Below are 27,896 nucleotides of genomic sequence, written 5' to 3'. Positions count from 1 at the left end.
ATACTGCAACAGAACAACTTCCTGTTCCCTCTCCTTTGAGGTAGTAAAACTTACCAGATAGAAAGGGGAACGAGGTGGTGGTGGGGGCTGGCGTCGAGGCCGAGGGCCAGTGAACGAGGTAGCAGTGGAGGGTGGGCTGGGGGGGCCAGAGCGCAACGTCAGTGTCTCAGGCTCATCCTTTGGAACAGGCAGCCGGGATACCATGGTGACAGGAAACGGAGCAGAGCCAGATGTCGAAGCCACAAGGGAAGATGGCTGGGAAGTTGGGGCCTGTGTTGAGGCTGCAGCTGGGCCCAGGGTAGGCACAGGAACTTGGGTAGGGCTCAAGGCCAGTGTTTGCACTGATGCTGGGGCCAGGAGTGAAGCAGATGACGACGCTGGAGCCAAAGTCAGTGTGTGAGCCGGGGACAAGCCCACTGGAGAAGCTGGAGCCAAAGTGGGTGCTGCAGCTAGAGACAGCGTCTGAGTTGGACCCAGTGGTGGCCCTGGTGCCAAAGAGAGTGTCTGTGCTGGAGCTGGTACAAGGGATGATGCTGGAGTCAATGACAATGTCTGAGCTGGAAAGGCCCCCTGAGGGTTTCCTGTTCCCAAAGAGTGTGTCTGAGATGGAGACGAGCCGCTAAGAGTGGATGCTAAAGCTGGGGCTAGGGCCAGTGTCTGTGTAGAAGCCAGGCTTGGAAGAGGTGGTGGAACTGGGGCTGATACCATAGTCTGAGCTGACGACGAAGCCAACACAGGAGTTGGGGCTGGCACCAGTGAAGAAGTTGAGACTAAAGGGGTTCCTGGAGTAGATGATGGAGCCAGGACTGGAACTGGAGTCTGTGATGAAGCCAGGACTGGAAGAGGAGCCAGAGAAGGAGCTGGAGAAGGAGCCAAGATTGCTGTCTGTGGAGCCGCCATGGGAGCCAAAGAGGTGGCCAGGGTCTGAGATGTAGAAGGTGCTGGAGCCAGAAGGGAAGCCTGAGCTGGAGCTGGGTTTGGCGCTGCCGGAAAAGGACTGGCCAGAGCTGAAGCTGGCACCAGGACGGGTGAGCATGCTGGGGCCACAGTTGAGTTCAACCCTGGAACATGTGAAGAGGTGGGAGCCAACAACAGAGGGTGACCAGGTGCCTGAGATGGGGACAGGGACGGAGCTGTGGCCAAACCTAGAGTCAAGGCTGATGCTGATGGGGAAGCCCCAGCTGGAGCCAAAGAGGGGGATCCGGGAACCGCTGAGACAACAGGTGCCAGCGTTGGAGTCACAGTGGTCAACAGAGCCGGGCCCGAAGCTGAAGCCGGTAAGGAGGCTGAGATGGGAATGGTAAGCGGAGCTGAGGCTGAGGCAGGAAGTGTGGTAGAGACAGAGATGGGGAGTGAAGACGAGACTGGGGCTGGGACCGGGACCGTAGAGGACACAGGACTAGCAAGTGGAGAGGAGTTGGGAACTGGCATTGGAGAAGAAGCTGGCCCAGGGAGTGAGGACGGCACAGGAAGAGGAGAAGAGATGGTCAAGGGAGCAGCTCCGGGTGCTGAAGCTGTGGAGACAGAGGGTGAGTTAGGCCAAGAATTCTTCCTCTGCTCTGCTACCCTGTCCCACCCTTCCCCCCACCCCCAAGCTTCACCTGTTTCCCATACAACCTTCAGTTCCACACCACGAGGTCAAAGCTGCAAGAAGCCTGAAAACTCAACATTTCCTCTCCCTCCAACGTTCCAATAAATAAATCTCGGATTTAAGCCAGGGCCTGGGCAGCCCAGTTCTGGGACCTACTGCAAATCAAGGCAGTATGTCGATAATGAATGGATCTGCTGTGACTGAGAAACCCTCAGGGCTACCCCATCTCCATTCCTGACAAAAATTTCTGGCCTCAGCCACCTGGACTCACCAGTGACTTCAGGCGAAGGGCTGTGGACCAGCTTGAGAAGGGGCCTCACCAGAGTGGGCGTGGATATAGGGGCCCGGGAAGTACCCAGAGCAGGTGTGGGTAGCCGGCCAGGGGTTAATGTGGGACGTGGAGTCAACACAGCTGGAAGCCCAGAGCTGGGAGGCCGGGGCGCTGGGGCCAATGGAGGAACAGGAGTCAGTCCATCCCGAGGGGCCTGTCTCACTACAATCTTCACCACGCCTGTATTATTCACCATGGTTGGTGGCACTGCAAGAGAAAGCTACATTGAGAGAAAGGTAGAAAACATACAACAGGCCCAAAGGATGGAAGAAGTCCAGGGGCAGGAGAGGGTGGCAGACAGACATCAGTGATATCAGCAGGGGGAAGCAACACTGAAGGAAGGCTGGACAAACAATAGCCAGGGCATGCCTGGAAGGACCAAGGCCAGCAAAGGGCTAAGTAAGTAGGAAGGCCAAGAGCCTCACCCTGGTTAGCAGCAAGCGGAAGGCTGAGACCAGTGGGGGCAGGGGTGGTGCTGGGGGTCGAAGAAGGCAGCACAGAGACAGGGGAAGGGCCAGGGGTTGGTGCCACGGCCTGGATGAGGGCCACGTGGGCAGGCTGGCTGATGAGGTGGTGCTGCCCCCCTGCTGACACCAGGTGCACCACATTCCCTGGGTTAAGGGAAAAGAGAAAGAAAGAGAGAAGCAGCTATCAGCCAGGGAATGGGAGAGGCAAAGGCAAGAGAAAAGGGAATGAACAGAAAGGGGACCACTATCTCTAGAATGACCTCTTCCTTCTCTTTATCAAAAGGCCCCCTCCAACCACCCAGCCCAAGCTGGTGAAGGAAACGTAAAGGCTGACATCTAAAAACGAAGTGCCACAAAAACAAACGAACAGAGAAGAGGAGGAAAAAGGCAGGACAGGGGGTGGGTTTTACCTACTTTGCAGCGGGCGGGGCTGCCCCACAGCAAGCTGGCGCACCTGGGCACCAGTCAAAGTCAGCTTGTTGCCCTGGATTTGGAAGGTCAGAGGTTTGCTTCCCCCTGTGCTAGCCACTGGACGTTGTGCCAGTGAGGCCAACTGTCCGATGCTGACCACTTCACCTGCTATAAACAGAGAAGGGGTTTATTGTGCACAGGGCGCACTCTGCTCAACACTGCTTCCTAGGTCTTCATGAAGTACACACCTGCCTCTCCCCTAGAACCTCCAGTCTCTCCAGCCCTTCTGCTGCACAATTTACCATGTCCCAACAAATGCAGCCTCCATCTACACAGCCTTTGAGCTTTTGACACACTACTACTTCCAATCCTATTTGCCTGCTTGGCAATCTTGACATCCTCTAATGGCCATCCACCAGGCTGATCTAATTACTGCACCCTTCTTATACCCCAAATAATGTGCTACTGCTATACTTAACACCACCTTACTCATCTAATGCCATCTCCTCCACTAGATTGGAAACTCCCTAAGAGCTCCTGCTTGATTACAAATTACTAATGCCTGGCAAAATATCTGTTAGCTGCCTAGAATTTGATAGTCCGATGTTCCTAAGCTTTTATTCTCCAGCTCCTTGGCATATAAGCCTTCCTTCCTCCCATCCCTAGTTTCTTATCAGAGAGATGTGGGGACTTACAGGGCAGGCGAGCCTGCATATCAGGAGTCAAGATGAGGCGCTGTGGCGCAGGAGTTGGAGCTGGCACTGCTGTGGTAGTGGCAGTGGCTGTGGTGGCAGAAGTGGTGGTGGCAGCAGCAGGAGGAAAGGTGTAGCCCGGTGGCACTGTGAGGGGCTTCAACAGACTGGAGGAGCCTGGGGGTGGGGCTGGGCTGAGGCGAACTGGAGCAGGCGGAGCTGGCTTTAAGGATAGGGTTGGTGTGGGAGGCCGTGAGGTTCCACCCAGGACTCCCAAGGGAGATGGCAACACTGTAGACACAAAGCAAATGCCTGTCAGATGCACCCTGCCTAGAGCCTTTCTGGTCCCAGAAGACTCCATCCTCCCTTCTGCCCATCAACCACCACCCGTGTCCCCCGTTCAGGTCCTCAAACCCTCTCATTTCATTACCTCTTCCTCAACCTGAACAACTTTCCTGAACTACCCCAGCATCCTAGCTCCCTTGCAACTCACCCTGGGGGAGGGGACCACTGTTTGGCTGCAGCGGGGGCAACAGAACAGGGCCAGGGGGCCGGGATGCTGGAATAAGCGGGGACCCAGTGGTTGAGGCCGACACCATCAGTGGCGCTGGCAGCACCGGGGGGGTTGAGCCAGGGGTGAGCTGGGCTGAGAGCTCAGGGCCTGAAGGGGGTCGGACTGGGACAGGGCCCAGGGGCGTCCGTGGGCTGTTCACCACCACCACTGTCCGGCCTTCTTGCTTGGGCACTGGCTGCAGCATCCTATGAGAAAAAACCAAAGGTGTAGGGAGGGAGAAACAAGAGCCAGTAGTAAAAGAAGAAAAAACAGAAAGAAATTATAAGAAAAAAAGGAAAAAGAGAAGAAATCAAAGACATCCAGAAAGCACCAAGCAGAGGGAGAGGGAAAAAAAAATCAGTGACGAACCCAGTGGCCCCTCCCAGGACCCTCTTCTAGGTATTCTCCCCACTAGTCCCTCTACAGTACTTTGCACCTGCTCCACGTACACAATCTAGCCTAGCCTCTGGCTCTGTCCTTTCCACCTCAATCCCCTCCAGCCAGCTATAACCGTTTTTCCTAAATCCCCATTCCTTATTCCTCAGCCCTGGTACCTGTTGACCTTCATTTTGACTGGCTTGGGCCGGGGTGGGGGGTCTGGAGCAGTAGCCACCTCTAGAAGTACCCGGCGGGAGAGTCGGTGTCGGGGCAGAAAGGTGTCAGCCTCGTATCGAGAGACGCGACCCTCCAGGCCAATAAGGTCAAACAGACCCATATCTATCCGCTGCCATAAGAAGGAACATAAACGCATGGGATCAAAGGCAGTCAAAAAGAGGAAAGGAGTAGGAAAAACAAAATAATATTTGTGAAACATCTATTAACAAGCCAGGTACAGGCCTCGGCACTTCCAAAAATATTAACTCAATTCTCACAAGTGTACTGCAGAAACAGGCTTTATAACCCTTGTTTCGAAAGGCAAAGAAACCTGGGTCAGAGATTAATAATTACCTTGCCCAAAGCCAGGTGGCAAGAAAAGGATGAAGTTAGGGGAATAGTGTTGAGGGTCTGAGATGAGCGAAAGAAAAACGACGTAAAAGGTCAATATCTGGCCTAAAAAAAGAGACATTAGGGCTGATAACCTTCAAGGCAACTACTTACCTGGAGAGGGTGGACATCAGTGGCCTGCAGCACCAGAGAGGCGGTGCTGAAGCAGATGCCTGGGGTAATGAAAGGGGAGGTGACAGGCCGAGGGTCAAACAAGTTTGGATGATTGCAGACTTTCCGAAGTTGCATCAAAATGTTGATGACACTCATGAAATGGCCTGTAGCTAGTGTCTCCTTGGTTCTAGAGAGAGAGGAAAAATAAATGAGTCATTCTGGCAGTCACCTCCACTCTAATCTAGGATCCCAGAGTCCACCCTTAGCCCTCCCTTACGTAGTCTGTGCCATGAAGTCATCGTAGAGACAGCGTTGGCGCTTAGAAAGCCGGCAACGGATAACATGCTCATACTTTTTGGGCATTTGCTTCTCAACATCCACCTTAACTCGGCGTAGCAAAAAGGGCCGCAAAACCTAAAAGCAAATAAGCAGGAGGCTGTGAGAGGAGAACTTAGCTGGGTCTCAGCATGATGACTGGCTGAGTGCTGGCTTAGCCCATCAGCAAACACTCATGAGCTATGCAGCATGCCAGCTACCAACCACATAAAGATGAGTCAGGAGCATGTACTGAGGGAGAGACAGCACAACCCAAGAAGTGACACATGAAAGCAGCATTAAGAACAGAACAACTAACTCTGCAGGACAGGTGACTCAAACTACATTTCAAAGAATGACAGTAAGTTTACAAGCTCATGAACGTGAATCCAGTAGGGATGCCGAGAACAAAAATTGTGGCATGACACAAACAACAAAGAATAGAAAACAAAGATCAAATCTGAACTCTCAGGAGGTAAAATCTGATAGGTTATAGTCACTAAGTTGAACGGAAAAAAGTGCAGAAAGGGGTGAAAACGAAGGAAGAATAGTTCAGGAAGAGTCCCTGGTTTCTAGCTGGGTTTACCAAAATGACAGCATGACTGATCAAAATGGGGTAACCGCTTAGGAAGGCCAGAAATGTTAAGCCTTAGGACACAGTGAGCTCAAGGGGAACTTTTCATCAAAGATAGCAAGTCAGAAATTCAAAATATGGGTTGTGTGGTCTAGAAAATCAAGGGATTAAAAGTACAGATCAGAGTCATTATCACAGAAAGCAGCCCTTAGGAACGGGTAGCACGATCAGACATGTAAACAGCAAATATATCCAAAAAAAAAAAAAACAAAATTCTAACGCATGTTGTCATTTAAAAGCTGAGCAAACGAGAAACAGCCAGAGAAGACCACAGAGGAAGAAAACTGAGGAGTAGGACAGAGCATGCACGCACGCGCATGCACAAGCACACCAAAAAATTTATGGTGACGAAACCAAAGTACAAAGGAATCCAAGCTGGGGCTGATCAGCAGTATTATTCCCCTAAGAGAGGTTCAGGACAGATCTACCATCGTTAAGGAAAACAAGTTAAGTGAAGACTAAGTTGAGGTCGTTTAATCTGGAAACGAGTTAGTCACTGGAATACTGCAGCTTGATGACAAGGTGAGTTCAGCCAAGCGCTGACTTCCCTCTCCCCAAGGACTTTCTGGATATTGTCCTTAGTTCTCTGGCATCCCAACACTCTGGACACTATCTATATGGGATCAAATCGAAAACACAACTGAAAAAATTAGATAAGAAACTTGAGAGGTGAGTTTATGTTGAAACAGCTCAGGAAAACGAGAATGGTTTCATAACTTGAAAAATGTGATTGATGTCGCTAACCTGAACATGCAGACACTGTTGTATTTGTGTAAGTTCTTCTCTGTATATTCTCAACAAAAATAAAAAAAAGTACCCTGCACGTAAACTAGAGACTATGATCAGCTTTAGACCAGAACAACTAGATGGTGCCCCGCAACAACCGATGACTACCCTAAGAGCAAACACAGCAGAGAAGAGAACCCCTGAGGGAGCAGGAGAGCAGTGGGATGCAGACCCCAAATTCTCATATAAAGACCAGACTTAATGGCCTGACTGAGACTAGAAGTACTCCGGTGGTCATGGCCCCCAGACTTTGTTAGCCCAGGACAGGAACCATCCCCAAAGCCAACTCTTCAGACAGGGATTGGACTGGACAACAGGATAGAATAAGATACTGGTGAAGAATGAGCTTCTTGGATCAAGTAGACACTTGAGACATCTCCTATCTGGAGGGGATATGAGAGGGCAGAGGGGCTTAGAAGCTGGCGGAATGGACACGACGAGTGTGTGTGGAGGGAAGGAGTGGGCTGTCTCATTAGGGGGAGAGCAATTAGGAGTATATGCGCGGTTTATATAAATTTTTGTATGAGAGACTGACTTGATTTGTAAACTTCCACTTAAACCACAATAAAAGATCTTTTTTTAAAAAGTACTCTTGACAAATTATTTCAGGCCCTACCTTGTGCAGGCGTTTGACTAGCCCTTCATTATACTCTTGGCTGCCCTCAATCATGCCAGTTAAAGGGTTAGAGAACCACTCCTTGAACTCTCGATGAGACTGGAAGACATGAGGCATCAAAAAGTGCATCAAGGACCACAGTTCCATGAGGCTGTTCTGCAAGGGAGTCCCTGTCAGGAGCAGGCGCCTCTGGCTGCAAAAAGATAGCAGAAAATTAGAGAAAAGATGGTAAGCAAGGTCCCAAGCTTCCTGGCATCCTTGATATGCTCAACCCAGGCAGCCCACCCTTCAGGCCAAGTCAATCCTCCCACAGATTCGCATCTCCATCTCCACCTGTTGAAATTGAGCAGTGACTGCCAGCGCTGTGACTTGAAGTTCTTGATGTTCTGAGCCTCATCCAGAATAAGATAGCGCCAGTTCTTGCGGCGGAAGGCCTGGTGGTCCTGCAGCACCAGCTTGTAAGACGTGATACACACGTGGAAGGCATTGGGCTTGGTCCAGCCCTGAGAGAACAAACAGAAAGTAACAGATAGTGGGGTGAAAATAAAACAAAGAGGGCAAAGGGAAATGTGCCGAAGTCCTTAAGGGACAGAAATCAGGTTAGGAGAAAAGAGAAAGTCCCCGGAAAAGAATGAAGCAATAGAAAGGAGGAGGAAAGGGATTCACCTTGGGGCCTAAGAAGACAAGGAGAGATTAATGGGGGAAAGTAACCACATGGATGATCAAACCTGCCGCTTGAGCTTCCTCTCTTTCTGGGCTCCATAATAAGTGAGGATTTTAAAGCTGGGGCACCAACGTTTCAGCTCCATTTCCCAGTTCAACATCACACTGGTGGGGACGATGATCAAATGGGGTCCCCAGTTACCTGTTTAGCAAAAGAACGAGAAATGGTAAGGGAACATAAACTTTGTGGTTCTGGCTCCTCAAGTATAACCCTGACCACCCTGTCCTTCTAATGGCCCTAAGGATCCCAGCACCTGTGTTGGCCTCTCTATACAATTACCGACCAGAGTCAGTGAGGCTACTAGGATAGCAGCAAGAGAGTGAGTAGTTCACCATCCTGCAGCTGCAGGATAACAGAGATGGCTAAGGGGGCTCATGAGAAAAGGTCCTGCTAAGCTACCTTTCTCACAGGCCAAGTGGGCAAGCAGGGAGATGGTCTGGATCGTCTTGCCCAGTCCCATCTCATCAGCCAGAATGCCATTAAGCTTCTTCTCATACATAGTAACCAGCCAGTCCAGTCCAATGTGTTGGTATTCCCGGAGCTGGCCCCGCAGCAGCAGGGGGATAGGCGTCTTCACCTAGTAAGAAGGAAAAGAGATGTCAATGGAACCGAGGCATCTGCCATTGCAAGACGAGAAAGTCAAGATATGAGAAAGCAGAAGCTAGGGCCTGAGAATACCTGGGTAGTGGCCAAGGTGTAACCCTTGGGCTGGAGACTTTCAGCAGCTGCAGCAATGTCAGTAATTTCTTTCTTAGGGCCTAGAGTGGTGGTGGGTCCTGGGGTAGGAGGACCACTGCCCCCATCTGCCTCATTCTGTTCTTCATCTCGGGCCAGCAGGTACTCCACCCCGAAGTCATCATCTTCTTCCTCTTCCTCATCTGCTTGGCTCTGTGATTGGGCCTCCTCAGAATCCTCAGACTCTGATTCCTCTGATTCTGAACTCACAGTTGTTTCTTCCTCCTCTGAGTGCTCGTCTTCCTCATCCTCGCTCTGCTCCTCAGCAGAGTCTAAAGCACAAGACCAAGGTTTACAGCTCACCATACCTCTTCCTCCAATGTCTGCCCTCCCTGGCTCCTGCTCATGACCATGTATTCACCTGACTGACTGCTACTATTCTCTTGAGGCGCCTCTTCAGCTTCTGTGCCTTCCTCTGGTTCACAGTCAGAGGTGTTAGGCTCAACCTCCTCTTCTTCCTCTTCCTCTTCACTGCTCCCAGAGCCGGCGGCTGAGGTATCAGAGGCATACGCCCCTGCATACAGCTGCAGTAGCTCCTCCATAGATAGCTCCCCTGGAGAAATAAAATGTAAGCTTCAGTTGCTTCAAGGGCAAAGGGGAAACAAACACTGGAGCCCTGGTGGCACAGCAGTTAAGCGCTGGGCCAAAAGATGGCAGTTCGAATCCACCAGCCACTCCTTGGAAACCCTATGGAGCAGTCCTACTCTGACTTACAGGGCTGCTATGAGTCAAAATCCACTCAACGGCATTAGGTTTGGCTTTTTCTCGTCTGCAGACACTGAATTAGATCCAGGTCTGAGAGGAGGCAAAAGAGCACCAGCTACCAAAGCTGAGCCCCACAACCTGGGCTAGATCTGGGGAAGGTGCTGCCTATCCCTGGGAAGAATATTATCAACCTAGTGAACCTCTTTTTTAAAGTTCAGGTCAAATATTGCCAAAACCCTTTGACAACGAGCTCCCTCATTTTGTTCAAACTCCCATCATAACCACTCATCACATTCTACTTATAATTATCCACTCATAAATCTGTCTTTGTTTTTAGATGGAGAGCATCATTCATCTCTCTATTCTTAGCACTCTGCACAAGGTAGACACCAAGACACCAAATGGATGCTCAGTAAAATGTCTGATGAATGTCACCTTCTCGAGCCAACTCGCTCAGCTCCATGGCATGATCCACTTCCCCTTCCAACTGCTCCTCAGCTGCTATGGTGTCCTCTTCATCCTCCGCTAGAGAAGAGAATGAAGCCGGATTAGTAGGGACAGAGGCACAGAACACAGTCCAAGTAGAGAAGGTGAAACAGCCTGGGAGGTAAAGTCCAAACAATTCAAGGAGTCAGGAGCAACAGGACGAAGCGAACAGGCCTGACCTTCATCTTCATTGGCAGTAAACTCTTCATCATCTTCATCCGGATGCCAAGGCTGTTTGTTGCGCTGGGTGACTGATGAGGGTGGGGGCTTCCCCTATATGGCAAAGGATGGAAAGGGAAAGGGCCTAAGGTTAGAGCAGCAGGGAACTGGCACAACTCTGAATAAGATGTCAGAAAACTGTCTCTTTCGTTAGCAACAGCTGCCACTTGCATAGTGCCAGGGCAAGGATGCAACCAAGGGTTTTCTCTCAGCACCAGCTACCAAATCCTGGCCCCACAGCCTAGGGGAGGACCTGTGAAAAGTGCTGGATAATAAAACATCCCCATGCACTCAGACATATAGATAAACACAGAGCTTATGCCTAGGAGCGACTTCAAGGTTACCACCCCAGCTCCCAAACTGCAAGCTAGTAAGGAAGCATTACTGCCATTTCACAAAAGTGCCAAGAATCAGAGAAATCACACACTTATTTGAACAGTAGAGCGTACTGCATTCTTCCATACAGCACCAGAAACTGCCTATCTTGGACTACAGCTTGCCGCAAACTCAGATTCTTCCCTACCTATCCCCAAATCAGAGTCCAACTTCCTTAATCAGAGAAGGCTTCTGAAAACCATTAACCAAACAGAAACCAGACGCTGAACTTCTCCCACTGTTCCCACTATGAGCCCTCCCTCTGCCCCTTCTGCCTATACCTTCAAAACCTGAGAGGGCTCTTCTTCACCACCTTCTTCAGGCTCATCTCGGGTATCACTATCATGAGATGAGGGGGTCTGTGAGGGACTGGAAGGCCCTCCTAGCAGCTGAGGGGGCAGGGAACGGAGCAGCTCTTCCAGTGGCAATTCTCCCTCACGTCGAAGCAGCTCAATCTCACGCCTCTGGGTCTCTGCGTCATTGCCTTCCTGTTGTTCTTCAACCTCAATTGTCTCTTCATCATCCTCTTCCTCCTCTTGGGGTTGGAAGTCCCCATCTATAGCAGGAGAACAAGGTCACAAAGTCCACGGGGCCCTGCAAGCCACAGGGTGGGTTTTCAGCTCTGGAAAGGGTATACAGAAAAGAGTAACAGGGACAAAGAGGATACACACCTTCGTCATCCAGCTGAGAAGCAGGCGGTGGTGGGCTGGAGGCAGCCGAGCCAGTGTGGGAAGAGCCAAGGCAAGGGGAGGAGCCAGCTTTGCTGGAGGCTAGCGGTTGGTTGAGGCTCTGCGACAGAAGGTCCGAATACTTTTCAGTTTGCCCTACGATGAAGTCTAAGTGCAGATCCAGAGCTTTTTTGCGCTTCTCTTCAAGCCGAGACTGCTGCTTGAATTGCACCACCTGCCACAAGCATAAAAGGGTCCAAGATAAACACTTATTTACGTACTTTGATCAAACATTTAGAGGCTATTTCATGAAAGGCCCTTCAAGAGAAAAGAGCTAAATAACCTTAACATGCTCTCAATCTAACACGGTATTTCTCAGGAAAGCACAAAAGGGACACACGGAGAAGAGAACCAGTTGACCCTCAAGCAGCCAGGAAACATTCGCAAATGTACCTGGAGCCAGGCTTTAATAACGAGGTATTCCCTAAGTGGAGAAGAGGAGAGAGGCACACGCAGCAGCGGAAAGAACACATGTAAACGGTCTGAGATACACGGAAGAAAGGCGTGTACGGGGTGGAAGGGAGAAGGAAAAGAAAGCACCGAAAATGTACTCAGCAGCCAAGTAACACTTGAAGAAATTATTACAACTTAATACTTGGGCAACGGGAACTTTGATGGCATGAAAACAAATAAACGACACAAGATACCAGTTTTAGAAGATATACTGAATGCCTTGCAAAGGACAGATGGCCTACAGGAGACCAAGGAGTCCTGTCAGTAATCCCTAAAGGCAGGGCTCATGTTTTTCTACTGTATTTCTTTTTCCTTCACAGTACCTAATGCTAGAAGGATCCAATATACAACAGAAATACCATTAGAGTTGCTTCAAATTATAGTATTCACTCTCTCAAGAAGTTCTGGTCATTCCTGCCACCCACAAACCTAACCCAAGGCCATTTCCCTTTCCCAACCCCTGCTGCCTACCTTCTCCACGTTGCTCCAGAACTGCCTGACGTCCTTGGCCATGGCGGAGGCAATCCGGCGCAGCTTGGCTTGCTCCTCCCTCCGGGCCCGCTCTTCTTTCTGTCGCTGCTCCTCGTGGTGCCGGATCACCATGCGCACTACCTATGGGAAGGAGTATCAAAAGCAAAAACATTCAAAGGCCCGAACTCCTCTGAGCCAAGGGCAAAGAAAAGAATCAAAATCAAGAAACCTGGGAAGTCAGAACTCGCCTCTTTAAGCTTATGGGGATCAGTAAGCACCCTACACAGCTCCGTTTCCTTCCAAACAACCCACCCATCGAGGAAGGCAAACCTGAAGGGGAAATGGAAAGTATCTAGTTGAGGACATACCTTACGGGCTACACCCCGTTTCCAACGACGCTCCTGAGCAAAGTCTGCAGAGAGCCACTGCATTTCCTCACACAGATAGTCCCAGTGGCCTTTGGGGCGGGGGGGTTCTGGCACTTTAGGCAGCCTCTTCAGCGACCAGAAACCCTCTTTCCGGAGCTCAGCAATCCGAGTCTCAATCTCAGCCTCCTAATGGGGGAGGGCTAGGTTGATGAAGAGTTCGTGGACACAAACTTCACTTCACAGCTGAATTACTGAGCAATGACCACGGGTAGGCACTGAATGTTTCATACTTATGATCTGTTCACCCCCATACCAATCCCACAAGTAGTAGTATACTCTTTTCAGATAAGAAAAAAAAAAAATCAAGGATAGTTAAGTGAATTGCCCAAGATCACAACGGTTAAGAGAGTGATAAAAGCTGGCAACGAAAAATAGGTCTAATGACTCCAGATACCCAATTTCATGTTCTTTCCATTATCTCACACAATTGGCATGCCCCATGGATACAGTCGAGATGCTGGAATACACATCTCAGGGAGAGCATCCCAGAGCAGATCCATTTCCTTCTTGACTCTGGATACAAGGGATTTTCGTTACTGTAGAATTCTACTGACCCAGACTATATTCATGCTACATCAAGCACTGAATCATGCTACAAGCATAATCCTATTTCTGTTTAAAGAAATGCTATTTTTACTGCAACGCATTTTTATGTGAAAGATACTTAACTAATACGCAAAGACACTAACAGTTAGATATAACAAAAAAAACACAAGTATCTTGCTAGTTTCTATTTTGATTATGAAGGGCCCTGATAGCACAGTGGTTAAGAGCTCAGCTGCTAACCCAAAGGCTGGCGGTTCGAATCCACCAGCCGCTCCTTAGAAATCCTATGGGGCAGTTCTACTTTGTCCTATGGGGTCACTATGAGTCAGAATCGCTTGACAGCAACGGGTTCTTTGACTTATAGGAGTCTCTGGGTGGTGTAAACAGTTAAGCGCTCAACTACTAGCTGAAAGGCTGGCAGTTCAAACCCACTCAGAGACACCCTGGAAGACAGGCCAGGCAAATCTGCTTCTGATCACAGCCTTGAAAGCCCTTTGGAGTAGTTCTACTCTGCACACACGGGGTCACTGTGAGCCAGAACCAACTTGAAAGCAACTAATAACAACAACAAACTTTGACTACATTACTTTCATAATGAGAAAACAACGGATTTGAGATTTTTTAACAGAGGAGACGTAAAAACTCTAAGCCTCTAAAGTTTCCTCATTATTCCTGGCTTCTTCCGAAAAAGATAAGAGAAAGTGACGACCAGAGGCGAGAGAGGGAACTAAACGGACCGACAGTGAAGGAAACGTCAAGAAAAATATGGATATTAAACCAGCTGCTCTCAAACTTGAATGTTCATCAGAATCATATGCAGGGCTTGTTAAAACAGACTGTTTGGCCCCATCTCCAGAGTTGCTAAATGGGTAGGTGGGAGACGAGTACCAAAAACATGCATTTCTAGCAAGTTCCCAAGTGATGCTCAGGCTGCCAGTCCAAGGACCATACGTTCCCAAGAGTTCTTAAAAAAAAACCAAACCCAGTGCCGTCGAGTCGAATCCGACTCACAGCGACCCTATGGGACAAAGTAGAACTGCCCCATAGAGTTTCCAAGGAGCGCCTGGGGGATTTGAACTGCCGACCCTTTGGTTAGCAGCTGTAGCACTTAACCACTACGCCACCAGGGTTTCCACCCAGGAGTTACGTAAGCGTAAAAGAGGCACGATACAAACGAGAAACAGAAACCAGTAAATCTTAAGAGCCTCAGTTTACAGAATTTTCAAAGCTGTTACCTCATTTAACGTAAAACTCACAACAGCCCACAGACTATTACACCACCCCTGCTCAACAGAAAAGAAAAACGAGACTCAAAGTTCAAGTAAATTTCTCAAGATCATACAAGTTAAAGCAAAGACTATGCTCTAAATCCATGACAAAAAACAGAACTCAATGTAAAATACCCGTGGTAAACGGGGAGTTCAGGGAAAGTTCCCAACATAGGCCCCCTCAAAACGTACATGCTTGGCCTGCTCTGCGATTTCGGCATGGCTCTTCTCCCACTTTGGGCCCTTGTTAACCAGGTCAGCAGCTTGCGGTAAGCTGAGCCCCTCCAGTGATACTGTGGCACCATCTGGGGGGCCTGGAGGTCCATCCAGAGAAGAATCTTGAGCTAGGTGCTGGGGAGAGAGGCCACCTGCCCCACTAGAGGCTGGGGAACTGGATGAGGCAGGGGACACAGGATTGCTGCCTGTCATGCCGTCCGACACCATCTAGAAAAGGAGAAAATGAATGCTTAGCACTGTATCTGGAGTTTTTAGTACATAACTTAATTTTATGTTCATGAGAAAAAATTCTGGAGTAATGTATCAATCCCGTTTTTTACAAACACAGACATTTAAGGTAAAAAGTTTTAACCAAGTGTTCAAGATGGTAAAGCCAAAATTGTAACGAATGCTTGAGATACAAGAGACGTCCTAAAATTTCCAGTTTCCCAAACTAAGAATGCTACTATAATGCATCAACTGCTCCTAACCCACCTGGAGGAAAGGAAAATGAAAAACATTGAAGACGTAAAGAAAAGAGACAGAAAGGGCCAAGTAAACCAGACACTCCATCAGCCTGAAACCGGAAGAACTAGATGGTGCCTGGCTACCACCAATGACTGCCCTGACAGGGAATCCAACAGAGAGTTCCTGACAGAGTGGGATAAAGTGGGGTGCAGAACTCAAATTCTAGTAAAAAGACCAGGCTTGATGGTCTGACTGAGACTGGAGGGACCCTAGAGGACATGGCCCACGGACTCTGTTAGCCGAGCGCTAAAACCATTCCTGAAACCAACTTTTCAGAGATTATACTGCACCATAAGACATAAAACGAAACTGGTGAAGTATGTGCTTCTTGGTTCAAGTACACACATGAGACTAAATGGGCAGCTCCTGTCTGGAGGCAAGATGAGAAGGCAGAAGGTGAACAGGAGCTAGCTGAATGGACATGGGAAATACGGGGCAGAGAGGAGGAGTGTGCTGTCACGTTGTAGGGAGAGCAGCTAGGCTCACATAACAATATGTGCTGAAATTTTTCTGTTAGAAACTGACTTCAATTGTAAACTTTCCTTTAAGACACAATAAAAAAAGAACACTACCGTAGCCTGTGATTTCGAATTTTAATATTCCTTTCAAAGCCTCAATGACTTCTCTCACTTAAACAGTTCCCTCATCTTCACAGCAAGTATAACAGATTCACCTATGCAGTAAATTTGAGCTATGACCAAATTCAAGAGTCCCTGGGTGGTACAAACGGTTAACACGCTCAGCTGTTAACTGTAAGGCTGAAGGTTAGAGTCCACCGAGAGGCGCCTTGGAAGACAGGTCTGATCTACTTCTGAAAAAGCACCCGCTAAAAATCTTACGGCGCACAGTTCCACTTTGACACACACAGGGTTGCCATGAATCAAAATCAACTCAAAGGCAACCGGTTTTTACCACCAAACTCAACAGGCCACTAAAAACCAATACCACCTAGACCCCTTCACTTTCATCATCAATCTTTGTAGTTTCCTTTACACGAGACAGGGAAAGTCCCTGTTCTTAAACACCCACACTTCACTTTACAAAGTACTGCATACACAGGAAGAAATAGAAAACAAAGTCACACTAACACATAAACACTGACGAGACTTAGAAAATCTGCACCGGCATCACAGTGCACCTCTCAAATTTTTACCTCAGCTAAGTGACAAAAGCCCCTATGTCACAAAATTTCACTGCTCAGAAAGATTATATCAAGTTCATAAGCTTGTATACAACCCTGGTCTGTCCAGTTCCAAAAGCGATGCTTTTTACCTACTCACACACTTCTTTGATACGAAAAAATAACAAACACTACACACCGTTTATAAATAACTCCAAAAGCAATAACATTACTCTCAAAGAGCATAGTCTTAGAATCATGCTGCCCCCACCTCTATTTCTGATCTGGCCTAATTCAACTTTTTTCAAGTAACCGGGCTTCCACACTCTTAAACACCAACATCACGCTAACATCCAACAGGCTTGACATACTACATCCCAGCCCACCTGAGCACAAAAGATTCTCCAGATTAAGCTACCCAGGTAACTAGAGTCATGGAAATGTGGCTAGGACCTGTTCCATTTCTTCTGCCTCAGAGCCAACAGTCCAAAAAGGAGGAGAGAAGGACCCCTCTCCATTTGCAAACCTGTGTCTGCAGGATTGGGAGCTGAGGGTGAGCAGGGGAGGGGCTGCTCTGCATGGTCCCACTCTCAGGCCCCTCGTTGGATGCCTGAAGAATGACTGGGTCGTCACCACTGCTGCTGGCCGAGGGGCTGGCGTCCGGCTGCAGGGCATGCTGGGAGCTGGCCTCATTCTGGGCCACCGGCCACCGGGACCCGTCTTCCAGGGCCCGGGGCCCACCAGGGCGTCCCAGCCTCCGCTCAGGTTCACCGGCCTCTGGAGCACCTAAGGTAGGGTAAAAAAGGTAAAAATGGGATTAAAAGAGATTAAAAAATAAATCTAAAAGAAGCCAGAGCTACACAAACACCATTAAAACTAAAGACAAAAACAGTAACCACAGTTTACATTTTTTGAGCATTTACTACGTGTCAGATGCTTTATCAAGTACTTACTTGATACATTCTGTAATCCTCACAGCTACCTTATGAGACAGGTTTTCATGCCACTGCAAGTGGTCAGTTTCTGTTACATGCTAGCCACTCCTTGGAAGAAAAAAGCTAGAAATCTGCTCCTATAAAGATTACAGCCTAGGAAATCCTATGGGGCAGTTCTACTCTGCTCTATAGGTTCACTATGAGTCAGGACTGACTCGACTACACACAACGGTAACATGCTTAGCCGTGAATATAGAGTCATACAGAAAAGATTTCTGTGCTAAATGGAGCTTATGTCCTAACGTTACCTCTATTTTGCAAACGGAAAAATCAGAAGTTACAAAAATCGAATAACTTGCATAAGGTCACACAGTAGAAGTGGTGGAAGCAGGGCTTAAACTCAGGTAGTTTGATGCCAAAACCTGTCACTCTCCTTGGTAGAGCCAGGGTGACCAGATTTTCCTCTATGTACAGCCTCAGTTCTGCTGTTACCCTAACCCGAACCACTGCCATCAAGTCTATTCTGACTCAGAGCAACCCTATGAGGTTTCCAAGGCTGTAAATTTCTACAGAAGCAGACTGTTGCTGGTGGTTTCGAACTGCTAACCTTTTGGTTAGCAGTCACTTTAACCGCTGTACCACCGGGGCTCACTGTTGCCCTACTGTCAACTAATTCTCCACAGGGAAATTACACACAAATATTCCCTTAGTTCTCCAGAGCAAGAATCCAAAAGTACTGACCTATAATCTCTCTCATTATCTCAACCATTTCTTCCATTTGCATCAGCACACAAAGAGGTATCTGAATTCTCACCTGTGTGAGCTGAGACCACACCCCCCGTGAAGGTCTGAACTTCCACGGTGCCGCCGTACTGAGGGGAATCAGGGGAATCACACCTGAAACAACCAGAAGAAGAGGAGGATAGTCATGAGGTACTATTTCACATTTGCCAACATTCATCAAAGCCCATTCTTTGTTCCAGGTTTTCCAGGCTTTTATATATACCTTTTTTTTTTTTAGATCAGCTCGAAGACTGCAAAGAGAGCTACAGTAGTAGGAAAAGCTAACATTCAGAGAAATAAAAGCAAACCGTGTTTTGTGAAAACACAATCCTTTGAAAAGTTAAGATTCTAGCTGTGGGGAGGAAACAGGGAAAAAGTGTAGCAAAAAAGTTTAAGGGTCAAAAGCTCCAACTACCGACTAGTGAGCAAATAAGGAAAAAAAACAAAAAAACCTGCCCCATCCAGAAGTTCAAAAAAGTGCTGAATGCAGGGCAGCCTGTTCTCCTTCCCAGTGAAAGCTGGGTCAGGAATAAGAGTGGCATTGCCAGAAAAAATACATAAATATGGCAACAAGGGAATCCACTTTTCCTCAGGACAGGGCCGTGTGAATCCTGTACCTGCTCCATGAGACACCTCTCCAATCACAAGAACTACGGCAGCAGACATTACCGTAGTCAGATGCGCGCAAGGCCGCAAAGCCAAGAGCCATGCACCGGAAGCGGGGAGCGTTAACCCACACAAGGCCCGGAAGTGTTTCCCCAATGTTTAAGGAAATTCCTTAGCCAGGTGCCGCCTTTGATTCACTGCCTCCTCCACAAGATTCCCAGGACTCCAGCTAACCAGAGCCCAAGAAACTTCAAGTCATGACCTTAGTCTTCATGCCTGTCTTCCAATCCCTCCCAAGCCGGGTGACCCGGCGTGACCCCTGACCTCTGCCCTAGGTTGCCGCTAGCCCTAAGACAGCCCGCCCCCTCCTAGGCTCCCACCCCACCCTTCAAGCGCGCCAGACGGGGGGAGGGGCCCGCGCGTGCGCGCCTGGAGGCGGAGCGAGCCGGCAGCGCGCAAGACCAGAGGGCTCCCGCCAGAACCCAAACCCACGCACACAAGGGTCGCAGGGCAGGGAAGCAGCTCATCCCAGCTTGTCTGGATCCTTCCCCCCCCCCACAACCACACCGCAAAAGGCTGAGGAAAATGAGGGTTCGTGCCGCCAGGTCCTGGTCCTCTGACTGGATATGGTGGGCGCGCGCCCCCGACTCGCCCCACGCCCCCCTGCCTCTTCCCGCACGCCCCTGGGGCGGGAGGGCTGGGTTGGTGGGCGGGCAGGAGCGCACCTGGGTCCGTCCTCTCAGGGCTCGCTCGCTGGCTCGGGTACGCGTGCGCAGAAAGGCGGGAGGGGAGAGGAGACACGCCGGGGCCCAGCGACGGCCAGTCTGGCTTTGCTCAGTCTGTCTATGGGCGCGCGCCGACAGCCTTGCGGACCGGCCCCGGGGCCCCGGCCTTAGGTGCGCGCGCAGCACCCCGGGAAGGTGGGAGGGGAGGCGGTGGCGGAAAGATGCGCGCGCAGTCACCCGTCAGGGGAGGGGAACTGTGGGGCGTCCGCCATCTTGTCTCCCTCTCCTTACCTGCGTCCTCGGGGGCGTGCACACCACCCCCCCTCCCGACAAGGAGGGGGGAGGGCCCCCTCTTGGCCGCTGCTTTCGCGGCCTTTAAATTCCCCTGGGGACCGCGGTTACTGCCACCGCCTTGCCGCCACCGTCTCCTCTCACGACACAGAGATGCGGGCGGTGGGTGGGGAAAAGAGGAGACGCTACTCCCAGCGAACCGCCGCCGCCGCTCCCGAGGCCTCACCAAAATGGCCGCCGCCGTCTCGGCCGCCACCGCCACCACCACCGCCACAGCTCTGTATCGCTACCGCCGGCGCGGCCCGTCCTCTCGCGAGACACAGCAGCGGTGGGGGGTGACGGAAGGAGGCTCGCGTGCTAGAGCTGGGCACCGCCCGAAGCGCAGGGCTGGCTGGGAGATGTAGTCGGCCCAGAGGCTCCGCTCTTGTCCCACGGCAGAGTGTCTTTACTCTCTGCCACACGAGCTACCTCTGGAGCTGCATTGCGGCTGCCGTGTCGGGCCAGTTCTTTGTTTTATAGATCACCCAGCGAGCTGAAGCGATTTGTCAGGTACTTTCAGCAAGTTAGCAGTAGAGCCTGGACCTCCTGAATTCCTGGGTAGCCCACATTTAATAGAGGTGCGTCGCTTTAAGCGAGGGTGGTGTATCGCTAGGTTCCCAAGCACCTATGCCAATGGTTCGCAAACTTTCTAAGTTAAGCACCCCATTGAAAATCTCACCCAGAATAGAAAATAGTAACTGCTACATTATACTGTGGTTAAACGTTTGGCTGCTAACGAAAAGGTCAGCAGTTCGAATCCACGAGCTGCTCCTTGGAAACCCTATGGGGCAGTTCTCCTCTGTCTTATAGGTTTGCTATGAGTCGGAATAGACTCGACGGCAAGGGGGTTACATTATACTGAGTGCTACTTTATGCATTGATAATCTCTTAATTCTAACGATGCCCCATTTCTGAGATTGAGGCTCAGAGGCTAACTAAGGTGACAGAGCCCAAAACCAAGACTCATACCCAAGCAACCTAAACCACACTACCTCTCCCAAGGAAGTGCATACGCTCTCCCAAAATTTTGCCACCTAAAGTCCATCCAAGGAGCCCAGGTTAGGAAGCCCAGATAAAGCTTTCATTCAGTTCCTCCCCTTCTTCCATCCAGTTTAGCTCTTCCCTGCCCTACTGAGTTGATAATGCTGTGTCTTGTGTGATTAATTTGAAGTTCTATTTTTCTTACAGCAAAGACCAGGGATTGAAAACTCGAAAGCTTAAAAGGGCCAGAAAGGTAATGTAAACAAAGTGAAAAGAGGCCAGTGAGGATTGTGAGGAAGAGAACACATCATCTGTCCAAAAGGAATGGCCACTGTTCAATGATAGCCAGTGGTCATTTGAAATGTAGACCATAATACTATAGATATGTATATACATATATAGATTATGTTGTTGTTGTTAGTTGCCTTTGATTCAATTCTGATCCATGTGTTACAGAGTAGAACTGCTCCATAGGGTTTTCTTGGCTGTAATCTTAACGAAAGTAAATGCTCAGGCTTTTTCTTCTGTGGTACTGCTGAGTGGATTCAAAATCACCTAGGGACCGTACGTGTATAGATACAGATACGGTTATCACGTGCTGTCCAGTGAATTTCAACTCACGGTGACCCCCATATGACAGAGTAGAACTGCTCCATAGGATTTTCTTGGCTGTAATCTTTGCAGAAGCAGATCTCTAGGTCTTTCTCCTACAGAGCCACTGGGTGGGTTCAAACTGCTAATCTTTCTGTTAGCAGCTGAGCCCTTAGCTGTTTGAGCCACCAGGGCTCTTTATAGATATGTATAATAACATGTATAGATACAAAATCGATGGGTCATATTTCAACCCACAGGCTGCCAATTTGTTAACTCTGGCCTATGCTGGGACCTCAAGGCACATAGAAGCATCCAGGAAGGATTGGTGAATCGGATAAGTGAATGAATGCGCATCTGTTCAGGCCCAGTTCTAAGTCTTCTTTTCCAGGCCGAGCTTACGTATTTCTGAGACACACCCATTCCCCCCCCATAGACCCACACTGAACTCCTAGGAGATCTCATACTTCTTGGCCTTTCCGTATAGCTTTTCTTTTTTTCAACCATTCTTCCTTCAAAACTCAGCTCAAGGACCACAACCTCCAGGAGGAAGTTGTCCCATAGCCCCCTGGGCTTCTTACAGCACCAGTTGCATTGCATCTTGTTTCATGGTCTCCTCCTCCCCTCCAAAAAAAATTATCAACCCTTTAGAGCGGAGACATGGTTTATACAACACATATCCACTACACGTTTCTCAGAATATTTAGGAAATTGACTAGTGCGAGCTACCTGTAACACTGTATTAAAAACAAAACTAACTGGTACTGATCCATGAGCTTAAACTCAAAATAAATCCAAAATCTGACGTGTTTCCCTATCACCATAATTCAAGCCACCATCGTCTCTTGCTTGGATTGATCCTGACTCTACTTTGCACTGCCACTCCTATTTGCCTTTAACCCATTCTTCACCCACCAACAGGAGTGACTCTTTCTCATGTAAATCCGATCATGTCACTCTTCCACTTAAAACCCCCAAATGGCTTCTTAGTCCACTTAAATGAAAACCCAAATTATGCATCATGATATAAAATCACCTCAGGGTAGACATTGTGTTAAACTTAAGAAGCCAGACACAAGAGTATATACTATATGACTGCATTTATATAAAGTTGAAGAGCAAGTAAAATTAATTGTTGGTGATAAAAATCAAAACACTAATGACTGGCAGAGGGGGATTCTAACTGAAAAGGGGCATGAAAGAATCTTCTGGAATTCTAAAAATGTTCTCTATCAGAGATTGGTAAACTACAGCCTGCGGGCCAAGTCCTATCTGCCACCTATTTTTGTACAGCCCAAAAGCTAAGAATGGTTTTTACATTTTCAAATGGTTGAGAAAAAAAATGAAGAATAATATCTTGTAATATGTGAAAATAGTATGCAATTCAAGTTCCATAACTAAAGTTTTATTGGAACACAGCTATGTCCATTCATTACATATTGTCTGTGGCTGTTTTTATGCAACAAGGACAGAATTCAGTAGTTGCAACAGAGACCATATGGCCCATAAATCCTAAAATATTTTCTCTCTGGCCCTTTACAGAAAAAGTTTATCAATACTTGCAGCTCAGTGAATTAATATGGCCCTTCTAGCCGTAGTCTTTGTGACTTACACACAATGATTGAGTGGAACTGTGCAAATAAGGAGCCTTGGTGGTGTACTGGTTAAGAGCTTGACTGCTAACGAAAAGGTCAGCAGTTCAAATCCATGAGCTGCTCCTTGGAAACCTATGGGACAGTTCTACTCTATCCTATAGGGTCACTGTGAGTAGGAACTGACTCCATGGCACTTAATGACAACAACATGCAAATAAGGTGTATGGAATCCTAATGGAGGGATTGGTCAGTTTTGCTATCCTGTTAGGCTTAAAATAAGCCATCCCAGAGGTGGGAGGAGAGGATCTCACCACCACCAAGAAAGAAGAGCCAGGAGTGGAGTGCATCCTTTGGACCCAGCATTCTTGCACTGAGAAGTTTCTGGAACCAGGAGACAGAGAACTCCAGCACCAAAAATGCTGAGAAGTGGCAGCAGAGGAATGGCGATAGCAGAGGCAGGAGACGTCGTAGTGGGCGTCCTGGCCCATGGAGCTAGAGCTGAGCACCTTCAGGCAGAGGCTTACTGGCAGGGTGGGACGGAGGTGCCTCTGGGGACTCATCAACAGAGCTAAAAGAGCTTTGTAGAGCTTTGTAACTCTTGTTCTAGCAGAGCAGAGGCCAGGCCAAGGGACTGAGGGCCAGAGAGACACCTGCCAGTGGGGATGGCTGAGAAGAGGCTGTCCTGATCAAAGAACTGTATCCTGAGCATTTCTGAGCCTGAATTGTAACCTGTTACCTCACTAATGGAGCCCTGGTGGCACAGTGGTTAAGAGCTTAGCTTCGAACCAAAAGGTTGGCAGTTCAAATCCCCCAGCCACTACTTGAAAACTCTGTGGGGCAGTTCTGCTCTGCCCTATATGGTCACTATGAGTAGGAATCGACTCGATGGCAATAGATTTGGTTTTGGTTTTTTGGTACATTCCTAATAAACCCCATAATTGTGAGTATTGTCTGTGAGTTCTGTGTGGCCACTGTAATGAGCTATTGAACTCAGCAGAGAAGTAGAGAGTGCCATGTGGAGGGATGGTTGGTGTTAAAATCTAAAAAGTTTGGAGGGTGGAAGTACGTCTGACCTCTTCCTCATAAGAATTGGCCTTGGGCTGTTGATCTTGATTTTTCTTCCTCCTTGTGAAGTTAGAAAAGGAGGTCAGACGCCCTGCGACACCATTCTTACAACCCCTGTTCTATGACTGGATCTGGATAAGGTCACATCTATGAGTATAAACAGATGTAAAAATTCACTGAGCTCTCTACTTAAAATTTTTACACTTAACACATCTCCGTGTATGTATTTTATACTTCAGTTGATAATAATCCCAAAGAGATTCCACTTTACACCCACTAGGATGGCTTTTGAAGCCTTGGTGGCCTAGCGGTTAAGAGATATGACTGCTAACCAAAATGTTGGCAGTTTGAATCCACCAGGCGCTCCTTGGAAACCCTGACTTGATGGCAATAGGTTTGGTTTTAAAAGGAAACTCTGGTGGAGTAATGGTTAAATGCTATGGCTGCTAACCAAAAGGTTGGCAGTTCAAATCTACCAGGTGCTCCTTACTCTGTGAGGCAGTTCTGTGTTCTATATGGTCGCTATGAGTCGGAATGGACTCAACGGCAATGGGGATTTTTTTTTGTTTTTTGGTTTAGGCTGGCTGTTGGAATCCCTGGATGGTGCAAATTATTACTGTGCTTAAATGCTAACTAGAAGGTTGGAAGTTTGAATCTGCTCAGAGGCACCTTAGAAGAAAGCCCTGGCAATCTACTTCTGAAAAATTAGCCATCGAAAGCCTGTGGAGGGACATCCCAGGTAACTGGTCGGATACCGTTTTTAGTCCTTCCATTTTACCTCCAAGTTCGTTGCATAGTGCCTGGGTCTTAAAAGTTTGCAAGCAGCCATCCAAGGCGCAACAATTGATCTCTATTCACCTGGAGCAGCAGAGGAAGAAGGAGAGGCAGGACTAGGAGGAGGAAAGGGAATACATACCTAATTGCCTCTATGAACAAATGTCTCCTTTGCCATGAGACCAGAAGAACTGGATGGTGCCCGGCTACCATTACTGAATATTTTGATTAAAGATATTATAAAAGAATCCTGATCCAGAGAGGGTAAAATGTGGAATGGAATTTAAAAGACTCATGGACTCCAGACTTTCTGAAGCTGTGGAGGTAATCATTAACTCTAAACCACAAATATCCCCTGAAGTCTTCTTTAAACCAAACAATAAATTAGCTTAATTAGTAAATAATGTTTGCCCTTCAGTAATGCCTGAGGTCTTAAAAGCTTGCAAGCAGCTATCCAAGGTAAAACAGTTGGTCTCTATTTGCCTGAAGCAACAGAGGAAGAGGAGAGTCAGGAATACGTGGAGGAAATGAATGCGTGACTAATTGCCTCCATGAACAACTGCCTCTTCTGCCATGAGACCGGAAGAACTAGATGGTGTATAGCTACTATCACCAAACATTTTGGTCAAAGATTTTGTAGCAGACTCTTGATCAAAAGGGGAGAAATGCAGAGCAGAACTTAAAATTCTCATGGAATCCAGCCTTTCTGGAGCCATGGAGGCTGGATGAACCACCAAAACTATTGCCCTTTAAACCCTAAACCAAAAATATCCAAACAATAGTTTAGCTGAGCTACTAAGGTCTCCCTTGAGCATTATGTTCTTTTAAGAACTATCTATATGGGATCAAGTCGACTACAACAACTTGAAAGATTAGATAGAAACCCTAGGGGACGGTGAGTTTATGTTAATGAGGGAGGAACAACTCAGAAAAAGAGAGTGAGAATGATTGCACAACTGAAAGAATGTAAGCAATGTCAATAAGTTGTACATATAGAAAATTGTTAAATTGGGGTGTGTTTTGCTGTGTATAGTTTTAACAATAGTAAAAAATGAAAGAAAAGCCTATGAAGCACAGTTCTACTCTGATACACATGGGGTTGCCATGAATCAGAGTTGACTTGACAACTTTTTTTTTAATTATGTATTTTTTTTTAATGAAGGAATGTGGAGGAATTGGAACGCTTGTACATTGCTGGAGGGAATGTTAAATGGTGTAGCCACTGTAGAAAACAGTTCGGTGGTTCTTCAAAAAGTTAAACATAGAATTACGATAAACCAAGAAAAAAAAAAAAAAGATCCAGCAAACCCACTCTGAGGTATATACTCAAAAGAATTGAAAGCAGGGACTCAAACACACACTTGGTATACGTACCAATGTTCATAACTGCACTATTCACAACAGCCAAAAGGGGGAGTGTCTTAGGATGGGACAGAGAGAGAGAGAGAGAGATTTATGTGAAGGAAATGACTCACACAGTTGTAGAGCCTGGAAAGTCCCAAGTACGTGGGTCAGACTGGAGGCTTCTCCTGACTCATATAGCTGCAGGGCTGATGAACCCAATATCAGCAGGTAAGACAGCAGGCTGCTGGCTCTCAAGCTGCGGAGGCTGACGAATCCCAAGATTGGCAGGTAAGCTGCTAGCTCAAGTGCCAAGAACCAGAGGTCAGATGGCAGGAGAGATAGATGCCAGGTGCAGGATCCGGAGTGAGCAAAAGCCCGTGAGCTTTGCCAGAAAGTCCACATATATTGGATGCACGCCACACCCCCAAAGAAATTTCCTTTCAACTGATTGGCTGTTCCTATCAGATCTCATCATGGAACTGATTACATTCTATCAGATCTCATTATGGAGGTGATTACATCATTACATAGCTGCCAACCTAGATAACTGCCAAACCACTGAGATTCATGCCCAACCAAGTTGACACACAACCTTAACCATCACAGGGAGACAACCCAATATCCATCAACAGATGAATGGGTAAACAGAATGTATCCATACAATGGAATAATTATTCAGCCATGAAACAGGAATGAAATTCTGATGCATGCTATGACATGGATGGACTTGAAAACATTATGCTGGGTGAAATAAGCCGGACACAAAAGGACAAATACTGTATGATTCTACTTAAATGAAATATCTAGAATAGGCAAATTCAGAGACAGGAGGTATTTACAGGTTACCAGGCACTGCGGAGAGAGGGAAATGAGGAATTGTTGCTTAATGGATACAAACTTTCTGTATGGATTGATGAAAAAGTTTTAGACAGTGGTGATGTTGGCGCCACTTTGCAAATGTGATCAACGTAAACTAATGTAGGTTATTAATGTAAATTAATGCCACTGAATTGTATGGTTAAAACAGCAGTTTTTGTGTTACACATATTTTACAATAAAATTTTAAAAAAATAATAGTAACCCTACAGTATATGATCCCTGTCTTTTTTTTTTCACTTCATCTACCCCTTGTTCCCTGTGCTATAGCCACCATGTCCTCCTTTCTATTCTCCAAACTGTCCATCAAGTTTATTTCTGTATCTAGAGTCTTCATCTTTGTTTATTCCTTCTGTCTGAAATTGTTTTCTCATGGCTGGATCCTCCTTTTCACAAGATTTCAGCTCAAACATTGCCTCCTCAGAGAGTTCCCTGACGTTAATTAGCTCTCTCCCTGCACGTCACTCCCTATCACATGTTTTCTTCACAGCACTTAGCTGAAACTATCTTAGTGATTCTTTGTGTGTTTGTTTATTGTCTGCTCCCCTAACCACTAAAAGGTAAGCTCCTTGAGGGCAGGGACATTATCACATGGTTCTCCTGATAATTGTTTTGAATAAATAAAATTTTTTTCAGACAACCCTGTGAAGAAGGGATTATTGGTCCCATTTTACAAACGAAGTTCTAGTTGAACAAAAGTGAATGATACCTATCTTTTTACTCTCCTCCCATCACCCTCAGAGGGGAGGAGGCCAGGCCAGAGTCTGAATGAGTCGCACCTAGCCTTATGCTACT

General features: G+C 47.8%; 1 protein-coding gene, 1 long non-coding RNA gene and 1 other non-coding gene across 6 annotated transcripts in view; 1 reads left to right on the top strand and 2 right to left on the bottom strand.

Annotated features, from left to right (window-relative positions):
- Nucleotides 1-19,920, bottom strand: part of SRCAP (Snf2 related CREBBP activator protein) — a 31,341-nt gene extending 11,421 nt beyond the window's left edge. Inside the window, exons 1-25 of one of the 4 annotated variants that reach the window (XM_049903211.1) lie at nucleotides 18,832-19,481; nucleotides 18,246-18,328; nucleotides 17,023-17,282; nucleotides 14,825-15,076; nucleotides 12,759-12,944; nucleotides 12,391-12,531; nucleotides 11,410-11,641; nucleotides 11,020-11,294; nucleotides 10,324-10,417; nucleotides 10,094-10,183; nucleotides 9,315-9,506; nucleotides 8,897-9,225; nucleotides 8,618-8,795; nucleotides 8,223-8,359; nucleotides 7,828-7,997; nucleotides 7,495-7,687; nucleotides 5,421-5,557; nucleotides 5,144-5,330; nucleotides 4,600-4,769; nucleotides 3,986-4,251; nucleotides 3,496-3,783; nucleotides 2,804-2,968; nucleotides 2,348-2,533; nucleotides 1,863-2,129; nucleotides 55-1,514 (exon numbers count right to left, since the gene is read on the bottom strand). In XM_049903211.1, coding sequence (XP_049759168.1) covers nucleotides 55-1,514; nucleotides 1,863-2,129; nucleotides 2,348-2,533; nucleotides 2,804-2,968; nucleotides 3,496-3,783; nucleotides 3,986-4,251; nucleotides 4,600-4,769; nucleotides 5,144-5,330; nucleotides 5,421-5,557; nucleotides 7,495-7,687; nucleotides 7,828-7,997; nucleotides 8,223-8,359; nucleotides 8,618-8,795; nucleotides 8,897-9,225; nucleotides 9,315-9,506; nucleotides 10,094-10,183; nucleotides 10,324-10,417; nucleotides 11,020-11,294; nucleotides 11,410-11,641; nucleotides 12,391-12,531; nucleotides 12,759-12,944; nucleotides 14,825-15,076; nucleotides 17,023-17,282; nucleotides 18,246-18,328; nucleotides 18,832-18,923 — 6,030 coding nt within the window. In that variant the 5' untranslated portion in view covers nucleotides 18,924-19,481. Of the gene's footprint in view, nucleotides 1-54; nucleotides 1,515-1,862; nucleotides 2,130-2,347; nucleotides 2,534-2,803; nucleotides 2,969-3,495; nucleotides 3,784-3,985; nucleotides 4,252-4,599; nucleotides 4,770-5,143; nucleotides 5,331-5,420; nucleotides 5,558-7,494; nucleotides 7,688-7,827; nucleotides 7,998-8,222; nucleotides 8,360-8,617; nucleotides 8,796-8,896; nucleotides 9,226-9,314; nucleotides 9,507-10,093; nucleotides 10,184-10,323; nucleotides 10,418-11,019; nucleotides 11,295-11,409; nucleotides 11,642-12,390; nucleotides 12,532-12,758; nucleotides 12,945-14,824; nucleotides 15,077-17,022; nucleotides 17,283-18,245; nucleotides 18,329-18,831; nucleotides 19,482-19,545; nucleotides 19,557-19,836 lie in introns of those variants that run through there. The other 3 variants (XM_049903208.1, XM_049903210.1, XM_049903207.1) reach the window with 3 other exon arrangements.
- Nucleotides 10,500-10,632, bottom strand: LOC126087623 (small nucleolar RNA SNORA30/SNORA37 family). The gene has a single exon (XR_007519803.1). It is a non-coding gene; the product is annotated as a small nucleolar RNA SNORA30/SNORA37 family (small nucleolar RNA).
- A 15-nt stretch (nucleotides 19,921-19,935) lies between the features above and the next one.
- LOC126086680 (uncharacterized) lies at nucleotides 19,936-27,251 on the top strand. The gene is made up of 3 exons (XR_007519574.1): nucleotides 19,936-20,385; nucleotides 21,064-21,109; nucleotides 24,687-27,251. It is a non-coding gene; the product is annotated as an uncharacterized LOC126086680 (long non-coding RNA).
- Nucleotides 27,252-27,896: the final 645 nt, after the last annotated feature.

The sequence above is a fragment of the Elephas maximus genome, chromosome 12 (genome assembly GCF_024166365.1).
Source record: "Elephas maximus indicus isolate mEleMax1 chromosome 12, mEleMax1 primary haplotype, whole genome shotgun sequence".
NCBI classification, from domain to species: Eukaryota; Metazoa; Chordata; class Mammalia; order Proboscidea; family Elephantidae; genus Elephas; species Elephas maximus.
The sequence above is the reverse complement of the archived record's forward strand: the minus strand, read 5'-3'. Positions and strand labels throughout refer to the sequence as shown.